At 43.1% G+C, this 12,069-nt stretch overlaps 1 protein-coding gene across 5 annotated transcripts in view; it reads right to left on the reverse strand.

Annotated features, from left to right (window-relative positions):
* The window catches only part of cux1b (cut-like homeobox 1b), a 64,639-nt gene that overhangs the window by 5,162 nt on the left and 47,408 nt on the right, over positions 1-12,069 (reverse strand). For 2 of the 5 annotated variants that reach the window (XM_078246071.1, XM_078246069.1), the window contains 5 exons: positions 11,803-11,944; positions 10,835-11,125; positions 10,506-10,694; positions 7,087-7,351; positions 1,301-5,569 (listed from right to left, as the gene is read on the reverse strand). The exons of 1 other annotated variant lie outside the window; for it this stretch is intronic. In XM_078246071.1, coding sequence (XP_078102197.1) covers positions 5,065-5,569; positions 7,087-7,351; positions 10,506-10,694; positions 10,835-11,125; positions 11,803-11,944 — 1,392 coding nt within the window. In that variant the 3' untranslated portion in view covers positions 1,301-5,064. Of the gene's footprint in view, positions 1-1,300; positions 5,570-7,086; positions 7,352-10,505; positions 10,695-10,834; positions 11,126-11,802; positions 11,945-12,069 lie in introns of those variants that run through there. 2 more of the 5 variants (XM_078246070.1, XM_078246072.1) reach the window with 2 other exon arrangements.

Below are 12,069 nucleotides of genomic sequence, written 5' to 3' on the forward strand. Positions count from 1 at the left end.
TTTCAAAAAAACATCTTAACCATCCCTTTACAGTCATGCAGCCTTTTGTACTACAACACACATGTACGCGCACACACACACTCACAAAATAAGCAGTGGGAGAAGTTATGAGAATTATTACTTCCACATTGTTGATGACAAGGTTGGACAAATCATCTAAAAACACTCAGAACTCGCTAAAGCCTCAACAAGCATCTTAAAGCTTTCCAAAAGGATGGGGGGGGGAGGGTGTCATTTGGTTGTCAGACTACACTGTGGTTTAAGCTATGGGTGAACTGAAGTGACGACACAAGGTAGCAACATTCAGAAAACTGTCAGCAACCTTTCAACAGAAGTGGATATTTACTACACTATTTGGCTTTTTGCTTCCTCTTTTAAGTCTTGCGAGCGTTCACTGAAGTGTTCATCGCTCCAGAGTTGATCTCTGGGTGTTAAAAATTGTACAGTTAAGCGTGAAATAACTGAAGAGATAAGAGGAAATGGTTAAGACTTAAAAATGAGCTGGAGCCATTGTGAGAGCGAAAAGAAAAGAAGAAAAAACATAAAAGCACGCAAGTGGAGGGTTTTTTTTTTCTCTCCAAAGGATGAGTGTATTGTGCTGTATTATGTGTGTATGTATTACTGAGTGTGCTATGCATACAGCACCACTGATTCGGAAAGTGTTGTCTTACAAAACCAACTTCATAAGATATATTCTAAAAGTATTACAAAAAACATCTGAGGTTTTTCCTTTCTTTCTTTCTCTTCCTGAATATGGTGACCAGTGCTGCTGTTCGGGCTTCCATTACAACTAATATGTCAAATGAATAACCACTACTTCAACAGATCATACAGTAAAGCTTTACGACTTCAGAAAACATGATATGATATACAGCATCTGTTACACCTTTACAATGTTATTCAACAGTGTATAGAATCATCTGATTTAAATTTGTAGAAAAATATCTGTGGATCATGGAAAAGTCCTGAATCGTCCCTTCTCTCCTCCTGCCTTCAAAACAAAAGCATACTGTGACAATAGTGACTCAAAAGCTACTTGATTGACTGTATTTACATGTCTCTTTTCCAAATAACCATTAGAATTGGCACACGTCATTATCAATACCTGTAGTGCCATTATTAATGTCACAGCAAACCTGACACAAACAGAAAAATACAAAATGCCCTATGAATAAATTCAGTGTTATTACAGTGTACGCTGTTTCTGCATGCTTCCTCCTTCATTCAATGCTCTGGCCTTTCGCTGCTAGTTAAGGTTATGTACAACGTAAGAAATGCATTGTGGGAAAACAACCGTCTCGGACCGATATGTGTCTGCAGGTCGGTCATAAGAATACACACGCTCGTTTCTTTCTCCTTTTACTCTTTCACTGCACTCCAGGAATTATATACAACCCTCTCCAGAGAGCTGAGAAAAGTCGACTTTTAAGTACCAATATGAAGTGTATGAGAAATTAATCTGGGTCAAAATGTGGGATATATTACGAACACATTGGGTGAAATCATCTACATCTAATGACATCACTAGTTTGGTGCCCTGCTTGGCAGTTAAAGGCACAAATCTGATGATCTCACATGGTTTAGGTGAGTTGATGGATCTGGATATAAAATGGCAAATGGGTTAAGTGCTTATATACTTTACAGTAGCTATTCATCCCCATTAAACATACCATGGTTGTCCAGTCCAAGCAGTCCAACAGAAGGCATTATAAGCCTTCAGTACTCTGCAGAAGACAGATGTTTCACATCAGTCGTCCACAGGAAGCGCCAATGTTTGAGAATTTTTTTTACAATTATCCGATACAATGGCAAATCCAATTTTAACTAATGCATCTTAATGCAGTGCAATGAGGTTATCAGTATCTTTTGACAGGCTGCCAATATATCTGGATGTACATTCTGGGAAAGGGGAGGCTTAAGGATGGACTGAGATTTTTGGATAGAAACCAAAACAGGTGTTTACTCATAATATCTACAACTGTACAGGACAATGGCCATTTCTGTCACACAGTTTAGTTTGAAATAAGAAGCTACTGTATAAGAATACAGTTTATCGTGTAGAAAACATGGGCACAGCTATCTTATGTTTAAATTTTAGTGTTAGGATGCAGAGAAGAGTCTGTGCTTGGTTCACAACCACTTTAAAAAAGGCATACATTTCCCAGGATCCTGGGATCGTACTCTGTTGTAGTGTTTACAGACCCTGTCCCAACCAAGTCTTCAAAAAAAGATGCTAATAAGTGCTTTTTTTTTGACGGACTGCAATATAAATTCTGCATAATCATAGGCTGGCTATCTGTTCAATCTGGCGTAGCACCCCTGCTAGCTGGTACACTTCTCTAATCTCAATTTGGCAGATATGACCTCTTTCGAGTTAACTTGTGTTTTCAAGTTTAGGTAATTTCATTTGACCTATTTGACAAAGTGTATATGTTTGGACCTGTAAATTATGTTAATGTGATTACAGAGTGGGCGAACTCTATCTAAAGAAAGCTGCATGCCCTGGCGAGCGTTAGTGTTGGGCTTGCCCAAGAAACAGCCAAAAAATATTATCGGAGGACAGAAAACAGGAAAAGAGATATGCCATCATATATTCACTGATCTTGATATGTCCTTTGATTCTAGCTAGCAATTTAAGAGCATAACTGTTGTGGTAAAAGCATAATGCTTATGGGAGCATGAACTGTAGCAAACATGTTTTCAAAGCTATTGAAATGACACTAAACTTTAGGATTCATGAATATACAAACAAATGAGAACTAGTACATCTTTGTAAATATTAACCAATACTGCCGGCAGTCTATATGTCTAATAAAAATGTTACTTGCCCTCAGGAACAGTATAATCCCTTAAAAAATAAACAACTCAAATGATAAGACATTAAATGAAAAATACAGCACCTATAAATAAGCAGAATAAAAACCAAACTATAAATGCAAAATAGCAATAAAACCAAGCTACAGTAAATCATAGTATTACACTACTTTGTGAGAAGATTAATGTAATGGTAACGCATCAAACAGCTTAAAGAAGGGTGTCAGTTGTGCACTAGTAGTGTGTGCAAGTAGATACGAAATATGACCCCACTCATTGGAAACACTGAACACTCCTCAATCGCACGCACTTGTGCACACGCATGTATTGACAGGCATGTGTGTACATGCACCCACGCAAACGCGCGTGCACGCGCACACACACACACACACACACACACACACAAAGGGGAGGCAGTAGGCTGACAGGCACTGAGGGCTTGTGTGGGACAGGGAGGAGGTGATATGCCTTATAATTTGTAGTGTATACAGTAGAATTCAATGCAAAACATCCCTGGATACAGGATAGACTGGAGGAGAGTGGTAACTACTCAAACCAGGGTTGGGGTGAATTCACTTTGACGGCAATCAACAAAAAGTACAGATTTATCAAGTACTCTACATTGCGATTTTTTCGCTAAAACACATTTTTTTCAGTCAGGAATTTCATTGTTCATAATCTACTTCTTAAATTTAATTCTGAGTGAATTGACCTCGACCCTGACTTACATGCAGGCAAATACCAATGCACACAAGACACACACACAAGATACACACACACACACACACACACACACACACACACACACACACACACACACACACACACACAGACACACACACTCTTCCTGATTTGGCCTATAAAAAGATGTGTGTTTGTGAACAGAGAAAATATGTCGGTGGTGCAGACACACTAGCACACCCAGCAGGTCCAGTGCTGGATAAAAGCTGTGACGTGCACAACCTAAAACAACAAGAGACACGTATAGTATCACCATGTCAGACAGCTACAGTACTACGTGAATTCATTGTATCGTATTTCAACAACGCAACATTATTCCATCGTAATTGTTTTTTTCTTTTTTAAAACAGCAACTTGTTATTCTCTTATTTTCTGTTCTTATTTTGTACTAATTAAAATGTTTCCTAAAATTCCCTATTTTGTACTCTTTAGAGTCAATAGACTGTGCAATCTCTTATTGGCAACCAAATTGCAATATCAAAAAAAGAGATCATCCTTCATCCTTAAAAGAAGGGTTTGAGGAGGCAAAAACAGGGTTCCCTCCATCCTTCCTCTTCAGATGAGTGCGTGTGTTTGGGAGGAATTAGAGATCCTTCTGGCCATCACATGGCTGTCAGCAGGATAGGATATGGGACACAACGGGTCAAAGTTCATCTCTCTTACATCAGTAACCATGGCAGCTCAGCCGGCAGGCCTTCCACTACCCTCTTAAGAGTGTAGGAGTGAGAATAAAAAGAAAACATGCTGCCATTGAGAAGAGAACACACACACTTACACACCATTTATGGGTGTGTATACACACACACAAACCGGTGCACACTGACACAACCCCTAACATACAAACACGCACACACACGCACACACGCAGTGAGTGAAAAAGGCAAAGGGTTTGTAACAGTCACTCTACAGTGTGAAAAATGAGGCGTCTCACTGAGTGAGGGGAGGTTTGTGGACACTTGGGAGGTGAGAAGAAGAGCGGAAAAAATCTCCTTTAAGAAAGTGAGAGTTCTTGTAAGAGAGTTCCTGTCTCTATCTATCATCTATCAGTGTCTATCACTGTGACAGCTGCTGTGTCAGGCCTTGCCTGTGTTACGGAGTCCAGGTTTCAACCCCAGCTGTGGGTCAGACCCCAGCTCAGGACTAACCAGTCTGGTGCACCAGTGGCTGGTGATTGGGGGAGGTACAGCAGGGCCGGAGGCCAGCAGGACGGCTAAGTGCTTTTCTCAGTACAAAAACAAAACTCAGTTTAAAAAAAAAAAAAAGAAAACAGAGAGACACATAAGTTCTCTTATTTTTGTTCTTCTAGGTATTCAGTTAATCTTCTTTTTAAGGGTTTTGCCAACCACTCTTTGTTTCTTTCCTCTTTTCGGAAAGCTTTTATGTAATAAAAATGGCTGCTGAGCTTGACTTTGGCTGTGTCCACTCTCCAACTGGAACAGAGCAGGAGGGGTCCAAGGTTAGAGGTTGTGAGGTTATGAAACAAGAGGGATGAAGGATGGTCAGGGGGAGCTAGAACTCCCACTCTGAGGGATCCTCTTTGCTAGCAGCCTTCTCCAGCCTGTGGATGATGTTATTGAGATTGGCTGCTTTCTTCTTGCGCAGATTGTTGTCCCTGGGGTTTCTGGCAGGGCCAGAGGCTGGGATGTTAGTACTAGAGGCAGAGCCACTGGAGGATGCCTCTGTGAGGCTGAAGAGCCCTAGTCCACCATGTCCACAGCTGGAGCCCGGCCCGGCAAAGCCTGAGGTGGTGCAGTCTAGCTGGTCAGGGGAGTTATTAGAGCCCCCTGCCTCAGACTCGACCTCCATGTCGTCTTTGCACGCTCCTCTGTGATCCTCCAGGCCAATGCCCACTCCCTGGCGTGTCTCCACTGTGCCCTCAGATTCTGTCCCATCACAGCTGTCCCCCTCTCCTGATTTGGACCCGCGAAGAGAAGGGGAGCCCCCCTCACTGCCAGGCCCTAACCCTCCAGCTGCCTGGATCTCCTCTATGAAGAGCTCTCGTCGGATACGTGACCTAGGAGAGACACATGAGTTCAGTCACGCTACTCAAATCCTGAAATTCAATTTGTCAGATGCAACACATCTTACATTTGACTTATATCAAAATATTGTATGAGTGCACTGAGGGGCCATCCACATGGAGATGTTCTTTGATGCAAACGCACATGTTTTGCATCGTTTGGGCCCGTCGTCCACACGGATCCAGTCAACGCACTGCCTGAAAACGCACTTTTTTGAAACCGGGTCCCAGGGTGAAAAAATTCGAATACGGCTCTCTTGTGGCTTCGTTTGGATGGCGAATACGAATACTTCCGCATCGATGATGTCATCGCCACACCCCTCGACCTCTAGTGCACGGCCACACGCGACTTCACTCGGTGGTGAAGCTCAGAGAGCATATCCCATCTCTATGGTCAAACCAGCTCACTTCATCTAGCTAAATAGTTTGTCTCTGCTCCCTGACACTTCCCTCTGCCGGTCCTGGATTCTACCAGGATATATTGCTAACGTTATGTAGCTAACGTTAAACATCGCTAAAGTAGCTGACCGCTACAGCAGCGACGCAACATTAACATTAGCTGCTATGGTTAGCTGTTTATAAAGTGGAAGCTAGCTAGCTAATCTGTCTGCTTATCAACTCATTGAACGGATTATAGTAACTTTTACCACGGCTTATCGTAGAAAAGCTACTGCAAGAAAACATGTAGATTATCAAAAAGACATTGGTTCATTGATTTTTGTTTGATTGCCGATGTTAGCTAGCAGAGCTAACGTTAGCGCACTAATGTTAGCTCTGCTAGCTAGCGCGCTGCAATCATGTCCGATGGCAGACAGAATTGCAAAATAAAAAGCAATCCAACAGCACATTATACATTGTAAACAAAGACACGTTTTCTTGCGGCAGCCTTTATAAAATGAGCAGTGGTGGAAGTTATTATAGCTAGTTCATGTATGTATTAAGAGAACGTTAAATTAAGAGTCTAGCTAGTCATGTTATGATGGGAAGTGGAAGTTAACTATGCTCTTCTTCTGTGTTTTGGTGAATTTCTGTAGCAGAAACAGCGCCGCCTATAGGCCTGGAATATGAAGTAGCGCGTTGAGTCATTTACAAGTGGATCCGTATGGACGCAACTATTCTTGAAACGAATCCAGGGAAGACGGGTAAAAAAAAGATCGTTTTGGTACGTGTGGACGTGGCCCGATATTCTTTTATGAGAACAGGGCAGCAACAAAAGCCCTTCCTTAGACAATGCCCATTTATTTAAGAATACAACATGATCTATTATAAGCATACACATGTAGTCAAATGCAAAAACCTTTCTAGAAAACACACTTCTACACAGATAAGGATATGAACTGCAAACCTAGAAATTAATTTCTATAAAAACAAATTTAAAAAAAATTACTGCTTTATGGAAATGGTATTAGATTTGCTTTAATTATATCTAATGCCCCTTGAAGAATAGCTTGTGATACAAACACTAGACAGAAATGGGTTAATATTCAAGTGTGTCTTTTCTAAATGCTGACCTGTAATTATGGAACCAGTTGATGACAGTACTGGTCTTCAGGTTGAGCTGGGAGGCCAGCTCCTCAATGGTTTTGGGGGAGGGATAGGGCTTCTGCTGGTAGGCCCTTTTCAGGGCCTCCTTCTCCTCGGGGCCCAACACCACCCTGGCCTTCTTCAAGTGCTGCTGTCCCGGGCTCTGCGAGCCCTGGATGTAATCCGGCCCCACTAAACCCACGTCAACAGAATGGCTATCACTCAAGGAGCTCAGCCGCCTCTTCATGTAAGCTGAACAGTGACACAAAACGAGAAGGGGAAATCAGTACCTCAGAAAATGCATTTATATCATTAATAAATATGGGGAATATCAGCAGCAGTTAAAGAGGCTGGTTATCTTTGTCGATGAGCATGACCTTTGACAAGCAATCTTCACGTTAAGTACAACTATAGTGGATCAACCTAGTTCTAAAGAATTATTAATTAGTTAATTAGTGGACTACTCGATTAGTGTATGTATGTATATATATATATATATATATATATATATATATATATATATATATATCTTAATCGATCGATATATATAAAATATATATATATCAATCACTTTCACTTTTCCATCTTCTCAAATATGACTTGACTATGAATTTGCTTGTTGTTTTTTCTCTTCTATGAAAGTAAACTGAATATTTTTTGAGTTTGGGACTGTTTGGACCAACAACACAAGATATTTGAAGGTGTCACATTGGACTTTTTCACAATTTTCTGACATTTTATAGACCAAACAATTAATCAACAACATAATCAGTAGATTCATGAACAGTGTAAAAAATCATTAGTTGCAGCCCTCCACTGATCTATATTGTTAAGGCTGTTTTGGAATATTTTGCAATTGTAATGGCATTTTCAAAGAAAAGATTTCTATATTTTCAAACAGCATTAAACACACTGGCCCTCATTTATGAAATGTGCGTACGACCTAAAACAGGCATAGGACGGGCGTGCGCCGATTCCTCAATTTATCAATTTGAACGTGAGCGTAGGCTGCGATAAAATCTCACGTCTGGTCTGAACTCGTGTACGCAAGTTTTCGAGTCAGCGTGGACTTGCGGTGCAGCATATAATCAGTTTAACAGAGGAAGGAGAAGTCATCAGTTTATCACTTATCAGCAATGGCAGATCTGGCTCTTATAGAGGACCTCTATGCGCCGGTAACATTGCACACGTATGCGCACGGGCCACGGTGGAGCGCTCCATCGGATTGATTAAGGGCAGATGGCTCCGTCTTGCATCAGCGGGGGGGGGGGGACCCTACTATACGCGGCAGAAAAAGTCTGGAACATTGTTTTAGCCTGTGGGGTTCTGGAGCCAGATGACCCGATGCCCAGAGAGCAGTGTCCAGCACAGCCCCAACTGGGGCTATACCAATGAGACAGGATATTATTCCTCACTTTTAAAAAGGTATAGTGTTATGTTTGGCAATGATACTCAATACAGGAAACATGACGATGCACAACATTTTTTATTTATTCTTCAGGTTTTCGGATCTCTTTTAAAGTGTTGTTAATCGCCGCAAGTGAACAATTTATTTCTGCCATTGACCGATAGATTTCGGCTTGTTTTTCCAGCCCCTCTGCTGTCAGGGTCGGGGTGGCGGAGGACACACACTCTCCCTCACAGCTCACAGTTGGCTGGCTCGATCGGACCGATGAAAAGAAACATTCAGTAAAATAAAAAGACACTGCATAAACTCCGCTACTGTGTGTTTATTTAAATATAGGTACACCTACATGTAGGCCTACGAGATTGCAATATAAGCCTGTATATTACTAGGACTATAGCATACATATGTCAAGGATGTATAAATTAAATAAACTTCAGCTGGAGTCTGATTTACTACGGCAACACTTGACCACATCAGTGATCTTTTTCCATTCCCCATTCTTTCTACAGCCTTTAATAACAGTTTTCAGGCTGCCAAATCTACACACGTTAGTGCAAATGAATCTGAGATATCAGGGTTTCAATCTCCACCTCTGAAAAGTGCCGCTTCTCAGCCGGATTACGTCTCGCCATGTCGTAAATTGTAGGGGCGAGGCCTCAAAACTGAGAATATATTGGGCGTGATATTTAAATTACGATCGTTTCCAGCCGCTGCAGTTATCAATGTACGACCATCCTTACGCTCTGATTGGTGTGATACGAACGTTTCATGAATCACACGTGTAGCCTGTCGTAAGAGGATTTCTGCGCTCATATCTGCGCTGGTTTCTACGTTAAGTTGATAAATGAGGGCCAATGTCCTCGGACACTGTTCTAAAAACTAATCCGGCCATCCTCTTCTACGGCCACTAGGTGGTGCTATCGCCATTCTCAGGAACTTTAACAATAAATGCATCTCTTCCATTTTAAAGCAAACAAGCAGCACCATTCACTCGGGGCACCAGCAGCTGAAAATGAACAGCTCATGGCAGCTTTACATGAGGTTGACATTTTCTCAACCCCAATACACCCTGCCAGATATATTAGTGTTGCAGGAAGAAAAAAAACCTCAGAGCAAGGTTAGACCACTCTGAAAGTTGTGCGCTGCCTCGCAGGCTTGTACCGCAAGGGTGAGAGGTCAAATATGGTTACTGTAAACTAGGTCCATGTCTTTCCTGTGGGCTCTGCTGTCGGCCAGGACTATTCCCCATTGCTATTTGGATGCATTACTTTGGGGTCAATAATCTGAAACAAAGTTGAATGGAGAGTAACCCCACCCGTCCAAACCCCAAACAACACTGGTGTAAGGTCAGTTTTGTTTTTTGCCCTTGTGCGTAGCCTGAGATATCAGGAGGGTAAACACATCCCGGATGCTTGTGCCTACTGGCAGGTTCAAAGATGCGTATCCCTTCTCTACAGAGAGAGCTTCAAGTGGGCAGTCAGGGGTCACTGTGAGGCAGCAGGGAGGGTGAGGCCTCTTGGCTTTGCAGATTCTCAAACGCATCATGCAAACAGAAGGGACCAAAGAATGATGGAGTGATGGAGTGGGCTATGGACTAACAAATGATAAAAAAAATACGAGCTTATAGACACTGGTGATTATTATGATGATGATGATGATGATGAAGAGGAGTGCTGATGACTGTTAGTAAGCAAGCCCCCGGCAGTCCCCTAGCTGTCACATCTAATACAGTATGTGATGTCTGCAGTCCTGATTGGTACTGACATCACACCAAGATGACTGTGATCTGCACAACATGCTCTGCTGTCCTGCACAAAGGATATTGTGTGTGCAGATGTGCATGTGTAATTCAAAGGCTGCTGCTAGTGGGTTTTTTTGTGAATGCATTAATAAAGTAAAGGCCTGCTTAAGCAGAGTCTTTTGCTCATTACTTGGGAAGGCCTGCTGCTCTATATGGAGTGTGCATTTGTTTCTCGTCAATGAGCTTTTACTACACACCTTTCTTCTCCAGGCGTTTCATGTCCATGAGTTTCTCCACACTGTGTGGGTCCTGAAGCCAGAGCTGCATGCGGACGAAGGGCTCTCTGCCCTTCAGGCTGAGCTTGTGCCAGGGTTTGGGCCTGGCCAGCAGGTCTGAGACAGAACCCTGAGTCAGACCCAGGATAGTCTCCCCAAACAGACGCTGGCCTGGTTTGGCGAGAGAGAGCGGAAATGAAATGGTCATTTCAGAGAACTGATTGAAAAGCTGAATAATTCATCATTGGGGAGGGCAGGGGAAAGAGAAAGACCAACTAAACCGCATAGAGAGTACCTCCTGTGTTTCTTACCAAGGTTATTATCCGTCAGCACCTCTTTAACCTTCTTGGTGATGGCGTAAGTATCAAGCTCAGGGGACATTGCGACCATTTCCTGGATGCTGAGACCCGAATGACCAGGAAGAGGCAGCGGGGTACCGGGCTGAGACTCCCCACCTGAGGGATCCTCAGAAGCAGGTTTGAGACTGGAGGACTGTGAGGCGAGTGGATCCCCTGCGAGACCGTTGACAGACTCCTCAGCTGAACTGAGGGGTGACTCTGGAGCAGGGCTGCAGCTTGCTGATGTCTTGGGAGTACCCTCTGCTTGAGGAGAACAAACAGGGTGAGAACTATTAGAAGACATGTTACAATGTAAGAAAACAGTTTCATCTCCTCTTCCTGCTGGGTTCGGGAGTGACTTCAGTCATACTACATCAACTAATTTAATTCCTGTTAAACAAACAGCAAAGGTGCTTAAGTTTTCAGTTTGAAGCTTTTTTGGCTTCCTCCTCCTATTCCTTCATCTCCCTGTCTCTGTCTGTGTAGCACTGCTGTGCAGCTCAGCAGGCTGGAAGAGAGCAGTCATGAGGAGCTGTCAGTGTACATTAGCTGCTGTTTACACCCCCAGAGAGTAAGAGAGACACGCACATGCGCGTGCACGTACACACACACACACACAGACCTGCCATCTGGCGCTGCAACACTAACTTGTCTATGACATGACAAACCAGCAGCTTGCTGGCTGACACAGCCATAGCACTGAGGATGGGGGGATGGTGGGAGGAGGAGGGACAGAGGGTGGAATGGGGGGGTGGAGTGGATTGTGTGAGTGACAGACTGACAGTAACAACTAGCCACTAGCTCTAATCAGGCTTTCAGAGCAATGCTCTAGCCCAACGAGCCTGGTTTTTGTGAATCTAAATACTCTATGTGCTGGTGTGTGTGTGTGTGTGTGTGTGTGTGTGTGTGTGTGTGTGTGTGTGCGCATGTGATTTGTTTACCTTGATTCTGAGCTTGCTGGATGTGTGTGTTTTGCCCCTGGTCTCCATTGAGCCACGGCTGCATGCGGAGGTATGGCTCTCTGCTCCTCTGGTTCAACTTGTTCCATGGTTTGTGTCGAGACAAACTGTCACTCAATATTCCCTGAAAACACACAGACGCAGCATGGCTTAGACAAGAAACCACTGTAGAGTGAAAGTGGAGTAAAAAAAAACAGTAGGGCAGAAGAAGCACAGACATAAGCTTTTGTTGTTGTTGTCGTCGTCGTC

This window comes from Sander vitreus, chromosome 3, assembly GCF_031162955.1.
Source record: "Sander vitreus isolate 19-12246 chromosome 3, sanVit1, whole genome shotgun sequence".
Lineage (NCBI taxonomy): Eukaryota > Metazoa > Chordata > Actinopteri > Perciformes > Percidae > Sander > Sander vitreus.